Source organism: Sparus aurata, chromosome 16, assembly GCF_900880675.1.
Source record: "Sparus aurata chromosome 16, fSpaAur1.1, whole genome shotgun sequence".
Taxonomy (NCBI): Eukaryota; Metazoa; Chordata; class Actinopteri; order Spariformes; family Sparidae; genus Sparus; species Sparus aurata.
Genome location: NC_044202.1, coordinates 16,211,727 through 16,227,649, shown reverse-complemented (window position 1 = coordinate 16,227,649; position 15,923 = coordinate 16,211,727). Strand labels below are relative to the sequence as shown.

At 45.3% G+C, this 15,923-nt stretch overlaps 1 protein-coding gene across 1 annotated transcript in view; it reads right to left on the bottom strand.

The window, feature by feature from the left end:
* Nucleotides 1–15,923, bottom strand: part of LOC115566259 (latent-transforming growth factor beta-binding protein 2) — an 88,283-nt gene that overhangs the window by 19,874 nt on the left and 52,486 nt on the right. The window contains exons 10-24 of the mRNA XM_030392059.1: nt 13,098–13,220; nt 12,301–12,465; nt 9,752–10,081; nt 8,905–8,924; nt 8,631–8,667; nt 8,099–8,173; nt 6,138–6,263; nt 5,539–5,667; nt 5,210–5,329; nt 4,803–4,922; nt 1,845–1,964; nt 1,543–1,665; nt 1,301–1,426; nt 1,068–1,193; nt 110–235 (exon numbers count right to left, since the gene is read on the bottom strand). Coding sequence (XP_030247919.1) covers nt 110–235; nt 1,068–1,193; nt 1,301–1,426; nt 1,543–1,665; nt 1,845–1,964; nt 4,803–4,922; nt 5,210–5,329; nt 5,539–5,667; nt 6,138–6,263; nt 8,099–8,173; nt 8,631–8,667; nt 8,905–8,924; nt 9,752–10,081; nt 12,301–12,465; nt 13,098–13,220 — 1,866 coding nt within the window. The remainder of the gene's footprint in view (nt 1–109; nt 236–1,067; nt 1,194–1,300; nt 1,427–1,542; nt 1,666–1,844; nt 1,965–4,802; nt 4,923–5,209; nt 5,330–5,538; nt 5,668–6,137; nt 6,264–8,098; nt 8,174–8,630; nt 8,668–8,904; nt 8,925–9,751; nt 10,082–12,300; nt 12,466–13,097; nt 13,221–15,923) is intronic.

Below are 15,923 nucleotides of genomic sequence, written 5' to 3'. Positions count from 1 at the left end.
AAGGCGAGAACCACTGACCCCGCCAGAGTTTGTTCCTTCAGGCTCAATTCAATATACATGTGGTGTTATGCCGGAGTTTATTCCGATGAGCGGTGTTTAATAAACTAACCTTCACAGAGCTCCCCGTCATATGATACTCTGTACCCTGTAGGGCAGTTCTCGCAGGTGTAGGAGCCTTCCGAGTTTAGGCAGATCCCGTTGGCACAGGTAGACAGGGACTGGCATTCATCAATATCTGGGAGACAACACGTGCACACCAGCACAGACAGGCATGAGCATCACTGTAAACATTTAATAATAGGAGAAATTCAGGGACTTTCTATGGTGAGTTGACAAACTGCCCAAGATATGTTGAGTAACTCTCTTACAGGCGTAACACATAAGATATGGTCATAATTCGAACATCATCACTAACTGCGGCTCACTGTGCTCTTTGTTGTAGCCAACTGCCGTTAGCAAGTTAGCTCAGTTAGCCGCGCAGCTAGTGACCCTATTAGCTGATGGGAGTCTGCCTGGAGTGTGACCTTGGATCACACCGCGGGCAACAGAGCGAGAGAGAGTCGGCATCAGCGGTGGCCAAAAACAGCATGTAGAGTCGGAGTATTTTCACGCCTTACTCGGATAATTGAGAGTTTATTTTGACCACACCAGAGGTGGCTGTGGGAAGACAAATGAAGTCTGTCATGGAGAGATGCCGTTTGATTATGTCGAGTTCGCATGAGGTGTGTTTTATGATGAGTTCACGAGGCAATTAAGGGTGTCTTTGGTAATTAAAGGGAAAGTTGAATTCATAAGGTGTACGTTGTATTCTGTGTTTAATAAGGGAAATTAGGTGTTAAGATATTTGCCTTCTTGACACTTCTTGAGATAATTAGCGTGTTATTTATTACACACGAGAGTTTGTGAAGCATAGAGAACTCGCCACAACTCCCAGCTAAGACTATGCAGGGCTATCAGACTACTGCTCGCTGAGAATGTCTAAACGAAACTCACATTTTAGCCATATCTTAGGCATTGCACCTTTAGAGTCATAAAAGCGTTAATAGTCTCACTGCTGGAATATTTACCTTCACACCTCTGCCGGTCTTGAGCCACTCTGTACCCAGCCTTGCATCTGGTGCACGTGTAGGATCCGTCCGTGTTGGCACACACCCCGCCGAGACACAAGTCAGCCTGGGCACACTCGTCCACATCTGGAAACAAAATACCAATTTGATCTCAGCTGCACAGACAAATCATCACAAGCTACCAGGGTTTGTGGAAAGCTGCGCTTGAAGTCAAAAATTAGCAGATTTCACACCTTCACATCTCAGTCCATCAGCAGACGGTCCAAAACCAGGCCTGCAGTCCTGGCATGTGTAGGAACCTGCGGTGTTGATGCAAATTCCCGCTGGGCACACATTACCAGTTGCACACTCGTTGACATCTGACAAAAAGAAATAATTTGCAGGCATTATTCTGGTGTCTCGAGAAGAGTTCCACAAGCAGAGAAGTATGCAGTGGGGAGTTACGCCCAACAGCTCAGGATAATCCTTTGCAGACCTTCACAGTCTTTGCTGTCTGAGGTGGCTTGGTAACCATGGTTACAGGTGCATTTATGGGTGCCGTCCAGATTGACACAGCGGCCGTGGAGACAAACTCCGGGGAGCACGCACTCATCCACATCTGGAGGGAGGAAACAGAGGAAGAAAAAGGGGGCCTTAGCAAAATAAAGTCAAGCGCTAACTCTTTGTAGCCTTTTCATATAACATGAATGGTGCCGCGAGGCTTCTGCAGCAGCACTGTGGAGAACTATTCACAGAGCTGTTACCTTGTTATGAGACAAATCCACGTCTGGCTGTTACCTTGGCAAACGTTGTCCACCGAGAGTTGGTATCCTTGGAAACAGTTGCACCTATAGGAGCCCTCAGTGTTGACACATCTGCCCGGGCCGCACACTGTTTGGTTCAAGCACTCGTTTAAGTCTGAGGACAGAAGAGGTCAGGACAGGACAGGAAACATATGAGACGAGGATTTAAACGTTTTATTCTGCCACAGTCACCCAGTGTGATTAAAGGATAAGTTCACCCAAGTTCCACATCTGAGATTTCTGCAACCAACCCAATGAAAGTTGATAAGATTACGTCGAAAAATGATATTTGAGGTAAAGCACAAACTATATATTCGTTGGCTGAATTTAACCAGTCAATATCGGCCTATCAACAGATAAATTGGGAGATGTTTTGGTATTGGCATATACGTTTGAGTGCGGCCAATTACTCCCTCATACTCATCAGCCAAAACATGGCGTGTTCAGGCTCTAACCCAAAACAATCAACAGCAATATATTTAGAGAAATAACAGTTTTTTGGGTACTACCTTTGCCTTAAAACATAGTTCCGATTAAGTGTACTTTTTATGTTGTTAAAACCACAAACCAAATCCCACTTTTCTCAAGGGGTAAAGGCAGAAAATGATCTGTATGGCTAGTTAGACACTGCTAGAGGTAGGTAAGCAATTTCGTACTTTGGTACATTTGGCTGAACTGACCCTTTGAGTTCAGATAAAGTATAAGATGCAAAGGAAAATTGGGCCACTGCAGCAGGAAACAACCATAACATACACAGAGTACAAATAAAGATCTATATACTCAATAAGGCTCATTCAGTCATAGAACAGCAGCAAAAGGGAAACAATTACAGCATAATTACTGTGTAAAATTAGTGCAAAATAGCGGTCATTAAATTACATCAGTGCACAAACCTGAACCTCATTCCTGACGGTCTTTTACAACCTGCAGCAGTAGCTGTCTTTTCCACTTCAGGAGTCTGCACAGTTTACACAGGAATGATATTTACAGGGAAAGCTCATGCAGAAATTATGTTTTATAGTGGAATTTATCAAGTGCTAACAATGGCAATATTTCAGGTTAGGTAGAGGTGTGGGGAGAGCCAGTCTGATTATGTAAGTGTAAGAAGGAGAAAGAGAGAGAGAGAGAGACTTTCAAAGAGGAAGGGAAATGGGGTCAGAGGAAGGAAAAGTATTTCTCTGCAAAGTAGGTGCAGAGAGGACACTCGACTGAGATGTGATATACTGTAGATGCTGAAACAGAGAGCCTGCACAGTGAAAACACTGCGGGCAAGCCGGTCACAGACTGGGTTTTGTTTGCCTAGCCGTGGGCACTGCCAGACGTCTGTCAGTGTGGCCCGCTGCTTTGTTTCTGCAATCATCCAGCATCTCTCAGGCCTCCGTGATAAGCACTGGCAAGGGAGCGGAGCTGTTTTCTCTATCACACCAGCAATTAGGCTTATCCGCGATTCGGCCAATTGGGCCCAAACCACTGTGCTACCGTCAATTGACTGAAGCAAATACTGGAAACCCCGGCGCTCATGTTGCCTGTTTTATGTGACTCCCACAGTGCCAGACGTATACTGTGGGCCTGTTCGCGCTGCCTGTGTGGACGTTCGGAGTAAAAATATTTACCTCCAGTGATATCCCTCATTTACAGGGTTCCTCTCGGTTACTATTTTTACTCAACGGATTTACACAGAGTGAATTATATTGGTGGACTCACAAACAGAGGGCAGCTGAAGAGGTGTTTTCTTTGGAAGCAAGGTAATCACGACAAGGGCATCGCTTTCCAGACGGGCTGAGAAATCGATCATAAAAAACTCCAAATTACTACCAAAGTTGATTTTCCATATTTTTCACCCTCATTGGGCCTTTCAGCTATTCACATTTCTGGAATAGTCACTCCAGGAGCTTGGGTTTCCAAACAAATTAGAGGGGTGCAAGGTCACAGAGAGGGGATGTGGTAAGTAACACCAGTCAGGCTGTTATGTAACAGGGCCACTTTCAGGTTGGGGGCTGCTAGCGTGTCAGCTTAAACCCACACCAAATGTGGTTTTGTTGGCCTTTTGTGTATTTAAATCTAATAATCGGCAGTAAGAGCTTTACAGCGGACACTATGGGTGAGTGAGAGGATTTGTTTGCGTGTCGGGACCTCTTTGCAGCAGGGAATTGACCCCTTTGACCTTCTCGCACACCTCCTGCGGCTGCTCGGTCCTCTCACCTAGCCCAGCAGTGGTAATAATAAAGCCTCTCCGGCCTCCACTGGGCCCAACAGTGGCCGGAGCTCTCCAACAATAATATGCTGTTTGTTCAAGGCTGTGGCCAAGAGAAAATATTTGGACTCTTCCAAATTGAAGTATTATAAACAATCTTTTTACGGAGGCCAGTGATATCGAAGGATCAGCAATAACACGTTGAATGTGTTTAAACAATAATGGGGACATGCGGAGGCTGCTGGGCGGAGGACTTGATATATCATACGTGGAAACACTGAATGGGAAGAGAGAGGGCGGATGGGCTGTGCACAGCCTGCGCACTATAGCCATCATCGCTGTGGTTTTGGGCTGTCGTGTGGGCCCAGCAGTGGTCCACACTGGACATAAAACATCCAATATAAGTCTTTTGAAGTGTAAAACGCAATTTATTGTATTTAATTTCCACACACATCAGCAGTCAGGAGTGTCCCCACTGAGTGAAAGTCATTCAGCTTGTGCTATTTGGTGAGCTGCACAGCATCACGAGCTGTTGGGAGATCATTAGTGGCGCGGCTCAATGCCATGCCGCACTTGGTTATTTTTGGTGATGCCAACCGGGAGCAGCAGCTTTGTCTGCGTAAATGTGACCTAACACAGGAAGCTTTTACAGTGTAAGAGGGAAACCCAGGTTATTTCCATGTGACGGTTGGAAAACACCCTTTCGAGAGTTTGGGTAGTGGTGGTGCTGAGCTATGATGGGGTGTAGGGTTGCCTTACCCACGCATCTGTCACCGGCGGGCCTGAGTCCTGGCCCGCAGCCCTGGCACTGGAAGGAGCCTATAGTGTTGACGCAGACGCCGCTGGGACAGGAGCTGGGATCCATGCACTCGTCCACATCTGCTCAGGGAGAAGGTGGGACATAAAAAATAATCAATTGAATTAGTTGTTACTCAAACAATATGCATGGGAGACGGAGGGTGTATGGTCACAAATGCTAACATATACAAACACGCTGTCACGAAGCGAGCATACTTTTTCTTCCTGGCTTCGACAAGAGGAAAATACATGTGTTTTGTTACCGGGCTACACATTAACTCATGGCAGCAAACAAATAGGTCTGGATAGGATTGTGCTGTTATGTGAACTTGATTATGTGTGCGTAGGCGCTTGTGCATGCATGTCACCTTCGCACTGGCCTCTCCAGGACTTGGCGAAGCCGTCGTTGCATTCACAGGTGTAAGATCCCTCCGTGTTGACGCAGTTGCCGTTCTGGCACTTGTTGGGCATGCTGCACTCGTTAATGTCTGCCAGTTTGAATGAAAACCAAGGAGAACGGAAAAGAAAGTGACTATTGTGTTCCACAGCATTAATTAGGCCAGGATGCTTTTTGAACGAGCAGCGCTGACAGAGGAGTACTGCCCTAACAGAGAGTCAGAAAGCTAACGGCAGCCCACGGTGGCATTCGTCCACTGGAAACATTATGTCTCCTCCTGCCATTTAAGATGCGTCTCACCTTGACAGAACTTCCTGTTCTGGGTGATCACTTGGCTGTAGCCGCTGTGGCACTGGCAGGTGTAGGAGCCATAGCTGTTTATACAGCGGCCCTTCCCTTCACATGGGTCCTCGTCACACTCATTCACATCTACAATCGGAGAAAAGAGAGTAAAGGTAGAGGGAGTACAGTTGAGATTGAATGTGACATTACATTGCAGCTCCATTTCACCAGCAGAGACTGTTCAATTTCCAAGCCCTGTCTTTGGGGCTCCTCCACTGCGCAGACATTCCTCAGTGATGGACCTGAGCCCAGCCGATGCAGAGCAGAGGCCGCCGCCAAGGCCTCTACCGTGAGGTAAGGGATCACAGCACCGTGGCAGCTCTTTGGACGGCTCGTCGGCTGTTGTCAGGCATCGCGGAACAGGTCAACATAAACAAATGGATCCCTTTCATTTTGGCTCGCTTCATTTCTCAAAGCTTCTGTGCCGTGTAATCTTTGGTGCTGAGGACTTGCTTGCACACAGATGATGATAGACAGAGCTGCCGGGGTCAGCGGTGTCAGCATGTTTGAGTGTCCCTGCGTTACACCCTGTCCCTGTTTGTCCCATTGCTGCTTACCAATGCAGTTGGTCTGCAGTGCACTGAGCTTGAATCCCAGATCGCAGTGGCAGGTGTAGCCGGTCTGCACGGGAACGCATTTCCCACGGCCGCATATGGTGGGGGCGGCGGCGCACTTGTCGAAGCCTAAAGCCACAGAGATGTGCACAGTCATTACTGAGAGAGCAGACAAGAATATTTTTGACCTGGGGTTGCATAACATCACAGACACAGAAAAAAAAAAAAAAAAGTACATTCCATTAACACATGTTGTTTTCCATGGGAACCCGTCTTGCTGTTTTATAGGTGGGGTCTTGGATGAGAGGACAGGTTTTACAGGGCTGTAGTGTTCTAACAGGTGGTATGGAGCTCTTACAAAGGGGTCGTCGAGAAACAGGTCATGCACTGTGGAGCCTGACATTATTGTTGTTCTTGTCTTTTTCCATCCAAATGGACCGTGGTGCAACACTGCACTGGGCCCCCGTGTCTGGCGGAGGAGGAAATGCCCCACCACAGTGTGTCTCTCTCTATAGGATTACGGTAAATCCTCCCTCACTTCCTTTATCTCTCTATCGCCCTTCCTCTCATTCTTAACTATGTCTTCTGCCCTCATTTTTTCATAAATCTGGCCTCCGTCCACTCGGAGGACAGCTTCCCCTTCCAAGAGGCACACTCTTTCTTGGTTCCTCGCCCTCTCACCCTCTGTGCAGCGGGGCCCCTTCCAGCCAAATTGGCTCTGAGAAAAGGGGTCAAATAAAATCATAATACAAGCTCTCTTCGGCTTAAGCCTGAAAAAATGTGTTATGAGATGTGCTGCTGTCTGCCAGCAGTTGACTTAGATCATAAAATATGAAGAGCTGAGCTCTGCGCTGCTTTTGGTTTTCCCGCAGCTCCATACCCACCTGTGATCAGGCACTGGTGAGTTGAGTGACTGGTGAGTACAACGTCATAATACATGTTTCTCGAGGCAGGGTATTGGACCTTAAATCCAATGATTTTTAAGACTTCTCTTTTCAAACAAATTTAAGACAGGTTTTTGGACAAATTATTTTTTCTTAGTCAAGGACTGCAGGTAAGTTTAAAGGTACAGTACTTATAATATATCTAATTCCATGCAGAGGTTGGTTTTATGTCAAAATGTAGATAGGATAATATAATATATTCTACATTCTATCATTTGGAAAACAATAAACAACTAAAGGATGGATAATCTAAAAGGGCTGTACGTAACAAATTGTAGCAATTTACATGTTGTAATTTCTGCACCAGTCCAAAGGAAGTGATCTTGCACGTTCTCTTGTCTGAGTGCCTCTCTCCACTCAGCTAACAGAAAGCAACAGTAGCTAACATTAATTTTGAAATGGAGTCCACCAACATAAACTAACAACTGGCTTTCAGGCACATCATGGAAGCTGCACAGAGCCTCTTTAAATTAAATCAAATGTTTGCGGCAGTTAATCAATTTAAGACATTTTAAGACGTGTTAAGGGGCTGCACGCATCCTGGTTTCATCACTTCAACCTGACTAATCCCATTTATCTGTGTCTTGTCAAGTCAAGTCTTGGCAGGGACCGGAACAATATGCACACGGGAGAAGTGTGACACCTGGTTAGCATTGTGTCAGGGTTTATTTTTAACACAAACAGTCTTTTTCTCAAACCAAACACTGTAGTTTGTTGCTTGAAACTAAGCAAACTGTGTCAGAGAGCTGTCAAAAAAGTAAATAATAGGTACACTAAGTCTAAAAAGAAGTCAACAATGTAAAAAATGGGTACCACATGAAACACAGTCTCCTGGGTGAGAGTCCTGCCCTGTGTGCAACCACTTGAACCACCTGTTGGCTGAGCCTTTGCAATAACTGTCCAGGAGCAACACAAATTATGATGTTGTAGTAACAACACCAGCATGCCGATATCAGATTAACATCCAGGGCTTCAAGAGAGCCCCGGGGATTAACACACGTCCTCTAATGTATGATTTACCTAAGGCTGATTCCGTGAGGGTTGTTTCCTTTGACTCGGGCGTCAGGTTGATGATGGAGACGTCTGGAGAGGTCTCTGCGGAGAGGAATCGAGCCTGGGTGAGTGCGAACACAGCGAACCACCAGCGTTGTGACACGCCGTCATTTCTCATTCTCTGCAACCTAAACGAGACACTGCTTGTTTTCCCGACCACTACCGCCTCGGCTGTCACTCACTGGGCGGCTATATAAAAATGATCTACTCTTTACTCCGGGGCTAAAAGCAGAACAATGACCAAAATAAATCCAATACTCGTTGAATGGAGTCAACTTTCAGACTTTAATGTCAATGTTTTCACTGGCGTAAGCGAGGGCAAGAGCGGACGGCGATTGAAGCCGCCACCGCTGTGCAGGGGTAAGAGATTTATAGAAAACACATTACATGTCTGGTGCCTGACTGAAACTGCTTTTACGACTGACCTTCAAGCTTAGGGATGCCGAATCAAACCACAAGAAGCATTAACGTGTGAGTGAAAGCCACAAGAGAAAAATACCTGGATATTTCAGCGGTGAATCCGTCACAGCAGCTGGCTAGAAAACAAGCAAACGAGCCTTGGTTACATTTCATCACCATATTCATGATCACTGAGTGTGTCCGTGTTTGTCGTCATAGTCGGCGCTAATTAGGAGTGTGTATCAACCAAAATGTGTTCTGAATAAGTTATATAATCATAACAAACCCTCCAGCTGAGATAGCTAGAGCATATCGTTCTAAGATAAACATTTCAAAAGTACGTGCCAAGACGCTGACAGGGAGGGAGAACTCACCGGGCTCAGAATTTCCACATCTGCAGAAAAGAAGAGGAAAAGTTTATCAGTAGCAAAAGTTGACATTCTGTTCGCATTACTGACCGCACACAACATACACAACAAACCCCTGCCCGCGCCTCAGGCACTTGACTTGCAGCTTCGGAGGTCTTTACTTCTAATAAAACACAGCTTAAGGCACAGTTATCCTCTGAGCCGGACAGAGAGAGCTGCATCAGAAAAGATGACTGGCCGGAGAAAAAAAAATGCACAGAGAGAGGGACGAGGAAATGGATATCTCTGATAATGAAGGCAAAAATCCCTAAATATTTACAGAATTGTCTCCTCGCATAAATCACAATGTCGCAGCCGTGCCAATAAAGTATCTCACAAGCATTAAATCGGGAGGATATATTTAGAGAGAAGCCTGCGGAGTTAGATGTATGGCCAACGTGGATTACTTGTGAGCGCTGCTGTGATGCTCAGAGGGGGCTTCGCTCTGACGGATGGGGGACATGAGCACCGCTTCGAATATGCCGGATGAATCAAACATTTCTTCATGGAGATCAAAACATCCTGTTGAGGTTTGGATTCTTACAAAAAAAGGGCTAATCTATTTGCGTCCTGTGGTTTAAAAAAAAAAAAAAAACGGCGTATTGTGTATCACATATTGTTTATGTCATGGGTTGTGGTAAAAATATGATACTGGTTACCATGTTTGGATAACAACAAGGGCCTAAATGCAGAATACGCACAGAGAATCCAGCGGCAGCAGCAGCCATTCGTCTCTTTGATATTCAGAGTAAACATTTACCAACACTGAAGTCACCTTGGCAGAGATTCGACCTGCCAAACATTTCATTCTCACCTTCCTGCTGTTTAGGTGTCTCTCTGGCTGGATGAGAGGGATGGAGAGGCTGCTGTGGTGTCAGAGGACGCTGGGGTGCTTGTGGCGTCTCAGGGTACTCGGGGTATTGGGGTATATGTGGTGTCTGTGGGTGGCTGGGGTGTTGAGGGACAAAAGGCAGCAGCTGTGAGGGGTGAGAGGATGGAGGGTGAGGGCGAACTGGGCTCTGCTCCTCCCATGATAACCCTGTGCTCTGCACATCATCTTCCCCGAGGTGTCTGAGGGAAATCTGCACATCGGAGCGTGAGTAGGTATATCCGTGACCGGCTGGGCAGATCTCCTTGAAATGATCTGCAGGGAAGATGACACAGAGCATACAAAATGAGCCATAGACAGTGAAACAGCAATTTTGGGCAAAGATCTTAGAAAAATGAAAACAAAATTTAATTGTAGAGTGCTGAGGATGAGTTGAGGAGTCTCAGCCTGAGAAGTGAAGATGCTCTGTCGACTGGTTACTTCAAGAAAGGTGGCATTAAAAATACTTTACGTCTTTCTTTCACCCGCGTCCAACACGAATGAACTCGCTAGCCAGGTCAAGATATTTAGACACAAGGCTTTGGTTCTTGTATCGCTTTTGTCCATATGTGCCACCAGAATCAACAGAAAATGAAAGTCTCTTGAAGTGTTAAGCTAAAGAAACATTTTTAAAAAAAAAACCCTCTCGGAAAAGCTGGGAAATACATTGTCACAAGTCTGCTTTATAGCAGGACAGGACAGCCACACTACAGACATAAGATGATCTTAAAGAAAGTGTCTTACTGCTGAAGATTTAACTACCCAACAGCATATAAAGCAGTTAAAAAGAGCTACACTTTAAACATCACATTAATGCAGCAGTAAAAGTAATTCAGAAAACTTCAGATAGAATAGTTAACTGTTCATACTTGTACTAGTACATTCTGCTAATAAAACTGACTTAAATTAGTCAGTTTTTATATTTAAAAAAAGTTTTGCAGTGGAGTATTGACAGTATACTACAGTTTGATATTAGCACTTTTACTTTGGCAAAGGAGTTCAATACTTCTTCCACCACTGACCTTATTAAGCACCACCTCAGCATCCTTTCCTTTGGCTCCTAAGGCTAAAATAAAACACTGCCAGAGTGTAATTGTTGCTCATATTTCTGTCTGATTCTCAGAGCAATACTATAAGCCATCCATGTAATACTGTTACGCTGAGCATGCTGCGTTTTACTGTGTGCTGTGAATGAGGGGGGCCACGTTTTGGCTATTTCTGCAGGACCAGTACGCTTCGGAGCCAGTGACGGCTGTCACAGATTGGACTTCGGGGGACACTCAAATGGACAGAGCCATGCCAGTAGGGGAAGTACAGGATCATGTAATACCGACTGACCTTTGAACCCTTTGGTGTAGTGAGTGAGAGGCTAATGGAGGATTGGCTGGCTAGATAATGGGACGGAGACTGCACCTCTTTGTGTTGGAGCCCGACAGACCTCAGCGATGGTGAATCCATTACAAGTGAGAAGCCCTGTGTCCCCTACCTGACCTGAAACTGGCAACCCTGCGCCAAAAGCGTCTGGAATAGAGATATGAGTAATGACAGATATGCGGTCGTCGTAAATGCTTGCGTAAATGCAGGAGACGTGGATATGATAGGCTACTGAATGATGAATTTAAAGTGGAGGGGAAATGGGGCCCTATATGATCAGAAGCCACATCAGAGGAGCCGGAGCAAATATGGAATGAAAGTCAACGGGCTCCTGTTACCGAGTCACAAGTAATGGGCCTGGCTGCTCCGCTCAGAACACGGCTCGAGCAGCTTGTCAGGACACACAAGAGCCAGCGTTCGAAATAATCAGGAGCTGTGTGTCTGTGTGCTGCGTCAGTCCCGGCCGAGCAGCACCATGGAGGTCTGTGTCAGTGATATCTGATCTATGACAATCCCCATGAATCACTGGCCAGTACAGACACTCCATAAAAACCAGCCTGTTTCTCTCAGAGACTTTGAAGATTAGATCGGTATGGAAAAGAAAAAAAAAAAAAAAAAAAAAGATGACAACTACTTCCTATGTTTCACTTGGCCAAGCTAGTTATTTCTGCTGTGAAGCCTTGCCGGTCTATTAGTGGGGTTTCTCTCTGAGGATTGGAGTGATAACACAAGACCGACTCCCACTATTATGTAGCCTCCAAAGTATGAAAACTGTTATGTTGCTGGTCCTTTTCCACTCCAAACACATTTGGTTATTTTGAACTGCTTTACAAGCCTGGCAAAGAGCAGAACGGTGACAGAGTGGTAAATATTCTTCGCTCGCGCTTTCACTACCATTGCTAGCCATTGCATAAGATTACATGTGACGTTTTATGTCTGCAAAAGCGTTTAATGCAGCAAATCGTTTTTTCAGCCAGTACAGTAAAACCAGAAATGGAAGGTTAAGTTTGCAGATGGACGACTAGATAAGTCCCGGATTTAAGCAGTTTACGAGCGGCGGGGGAGGATTCGGGACACATGCGGCAGCAGTACAGTACAACAGTCTCTCTCGGTGGCTGTACCTGATTCTGGCAAAGGACAGCGATCGCAGCCGGCGCCCCAGGCCTTTCCCACTCGGCTGCAGCAGCAGATCTGCTTGGTGATGTGTTGAGCAAGAGGCAGGGAGCATGTGCCTGCCGACACCGACCGGTAGCACAAAGCCCTCTGATCAGACACAGCCTTGTCCGCTGGGAAGAGAAGTCGATACGTCCATCGTTTTCCAATTCAAAAAGCAAGAAAATGGTCACAGCTTCAAAAGGGACAGTTCAGCCAAAAATCCAAAATACATATTTATAGTGCTATTTATCCATCTAGACCGTTTCGGTGTGAGTTGCAAAGTTTTGGAGATCGGCTGTAGAGATATCTGCCTTCTGTCAAATATAATGGAACTGGATGGCACTCGGCTCATGATGCTCGCAGCAATGTTTCTTTCCAAAAATCATGATCCGGTTACTCAGAACGATCCACAGACCTTGTTGTGAGCAGTTTCATGTTGGAACTACTGTCTTTCTGCTGAACTGTATTACAGCCCAGGAGAAAGCATGCATCTACTTATGGACGAGAGGCTCATGACCTTGACAGCGTGGGATGTGAACGTTAACGGTGCTAGGGTTGGGCTGATGAACGATCTTGTCATCCATCACTGGCTGACAGCCTACTAAGCTCCGACCACCGTCACATAGTGATTTAAAAGGCACTTCTGATCAATCTAGATGGATAAATGGCACAAGAGGAAAAATATGCATTTTTTTCATTTGGTGGGTGAACTGTCCCTTTAAATTTGTGTGTTAGGATTCACAGATAAAGGGGCCATACTTACAGACACAGTGCTTGCTTTCGGGGTCTAACATGTAGCCTTGTTTGCACGTGCACCTGTAGCTTCCTTTGGTGTTGAGACATTCAGCATTCTTGCAGATCCCAGGAAACAGGCACTCATTGATGTCTGTGAAAAAATGTGACACGTCAGTCGTGGAGTATCTACTACATTACCTGATTATGGAAATATCATGAAGTCATGATTTTCCGCTGACAGGAAAACTCCAAATGAACCCCCACCATCACCCCCACCACCAAACTCGGTGCAAACATTGATATCAGAGTCGGTGTGCTGCATTTTCAAAGAGTTTCCGTGCTCGCAGACTAACAGATGTAAAGCTTTAGGAATCTATCACACCTTGAAAGATGACAAAATATTGCAATAGATCATACAGGCAAAGGCAATAGCTGCTGCGAGGGGATGAAATATGAAATCTTTCAGGTTTCACAACTGTATGAAAGCAGGGAGGAGTGATGACATGAGGAAACACGCACAATAAATTTGACCACTGTAAACTAGAATACACTCAATCATGCATCATCAACGTCTTATAAACTCTCAGGGCTGCTGAAGTAACCCGCCGCTTTGAAATGTGGATAGCCGGGCAGACGCAGAGGAAATAGCAGAGTGTTTTAGATTATAATCCTCCTCAGCATCTTTCCTTCACAGTGTCCAACACAGGTCACAGCATACTTAGCCTACGTCAATGAAATAAAGTCACAAAGAGGTTTTTTCCTTCTGTTTCCCTGAACCATGTGCTGGGGTGATGCAGTGGCCAGTGGAGTTTGCTCCAACAGCTCCTGAGCTCACTAAGCCAAATGGAGGCGAGCTAGCCAGCTAAAGTGCCAGCCAGGAGCATAGGGGGACATATTTCAGGTGCTTAGTCAAGCGATCACATCGGGACCAGGCAAAGTTTGTTGTTCTACCGTGTTAAACAAAGAGTACATCATTAGGTCTTTTCCCATTGCTTTGACGACTGGAACCCGACAGCCTGCCACCACAGATTTTCCCAATTCTAATTAATCTGCCCTTGTTTTGTTGTTTTGCTCCCTGCTGGAAAAAGTGAGTTTAGAGGGGATTGAGGCTGATAAATTCTGCGGGACTAAAGCAAATTCAGGAAATGCCTCGATGTTCTTTTTTGGTGTTTGTTTTTGTTTGTTCTTTTCTATCTATGGTGACCTTTTCCATTTCTCTTCGCACGTCTCTATCTCTCCATGGAGGACCTATTTCTAAAGTTAAAACCTGCAGCCTCTATGTTATCACAATGCAAACAGGCTGTTAGCAAGAGCGACCTGTTTGGATGAGTAAGGATGAGGCACATGCTGTAAAGACAATAAAGCAGACCGAAGATGTCATGCCTGCCTGTGCCGATATTCACGCTCTAAAGAGCGAGGAACAACAATATAATGTATGCAGGTACTGTGGGGACCTGGGGGTGAGTTTAAGCAGCATGCTATCTGGTCAGAGTTCAGGTCAGCGTTGGGCTCAGCCTTCATCACATGGGGTCTTTAATCCATGGTTCGGTTGAGTACCAGATTAGTGCTATTGTTACAGTCTGCTGGTGGGTTGATCGGGAGTTGAACTGACTTCTGTGACAACTTGTCAAGACCAGCGCTAATCTCAACATCTATATTGCCCTCAATGACAAACAGTCCATGTGTGTAAAAACTCAAAGGTGACCTTCTTGTATTGTGCTTTTATTAGCCGTGTTTCCGTCTTACTGTCAAGCTATTTGAAGCAAACTTTTGAAATTTTCTAAAATAAGGAAATCAGAAGTGAATAAACTAGGCTACGCAGGAGTTCTTCTTTATCTATTCCGTCAATAAATAAAGAAGAACCAGTCGCCTTGGTCATGCATTAGGGAACACGGGAATTAATCTGGGGCTGAATCCAACTGTCCAGACTTGCGGACTTTGCCGGTGCGTTCCCGGGATGTCTGCAAGTGCTGGCCAAACCCAAAATTCATCCAGTCCACAAAGGGCCCTAGAGCAGACCTTCTGCTGACTTCCAGAGAGTCAGCTTGCAGTATAGACTTTACCAGACTTCACCCACAATTCATTCCAATACAGACGGAGCATTGTTGTTTTTCCAATTTCCGACATAAAAACCTAAAAAGAACTTTCTATGAAGGTGTAAAACACATAACTTAACATGTCACAGTATGTACAACTAAAGTCTGAAAGAGCTAAGACCAGGCAGACACAGCTTCTTGTTCCTCTTCTCTCGGAGTAGAACCAGCTGCTCAGTCTTAAATGTTCATTACTTTCGAAAAAGGTGTTTCCATCTCCGAATAAGTCAAAAGGCAACAACCACATTCAGCAAATGTGAAAACTTTTTAGGCAAATTGGGGCCTTTTTGTCAAATTATTAACTTTTTCTGTTCGTCACTAAAGATACATTGATGACAACAGGGCTACTGTCTGATAAAGTTTCCAAACTCTGCATTAAGTGTCATCCGGTCTGCTGTAACCTTATTTGACCTTGCCACCGGTTACCTTCTGGAAAAACCGAGATCCACATAAACACCTGCAGAATTATTTATGGACACTATAAAGGAAATTGGCAGCATCACTCCCTTAATATGTATTGGCTGTCACTGCCAAAGGGAGTACCTTATGAGTACTTTGGAAGTCTCAAACCAGACATAACTTATGGGGCCAAAAATGCATCCATTTAGAGACGGTGAATAGAAGGAATGAGAATTCTCAAAATACAGCCAGAGCAGCCATGGCTGGGAAAAGTCCGTTTTCATAGGCAAATTACTACTGTATAACATAATATATGGAGGTCTCAACCTGTTGACCCAGACAGCATTCAGTATGATGAATGT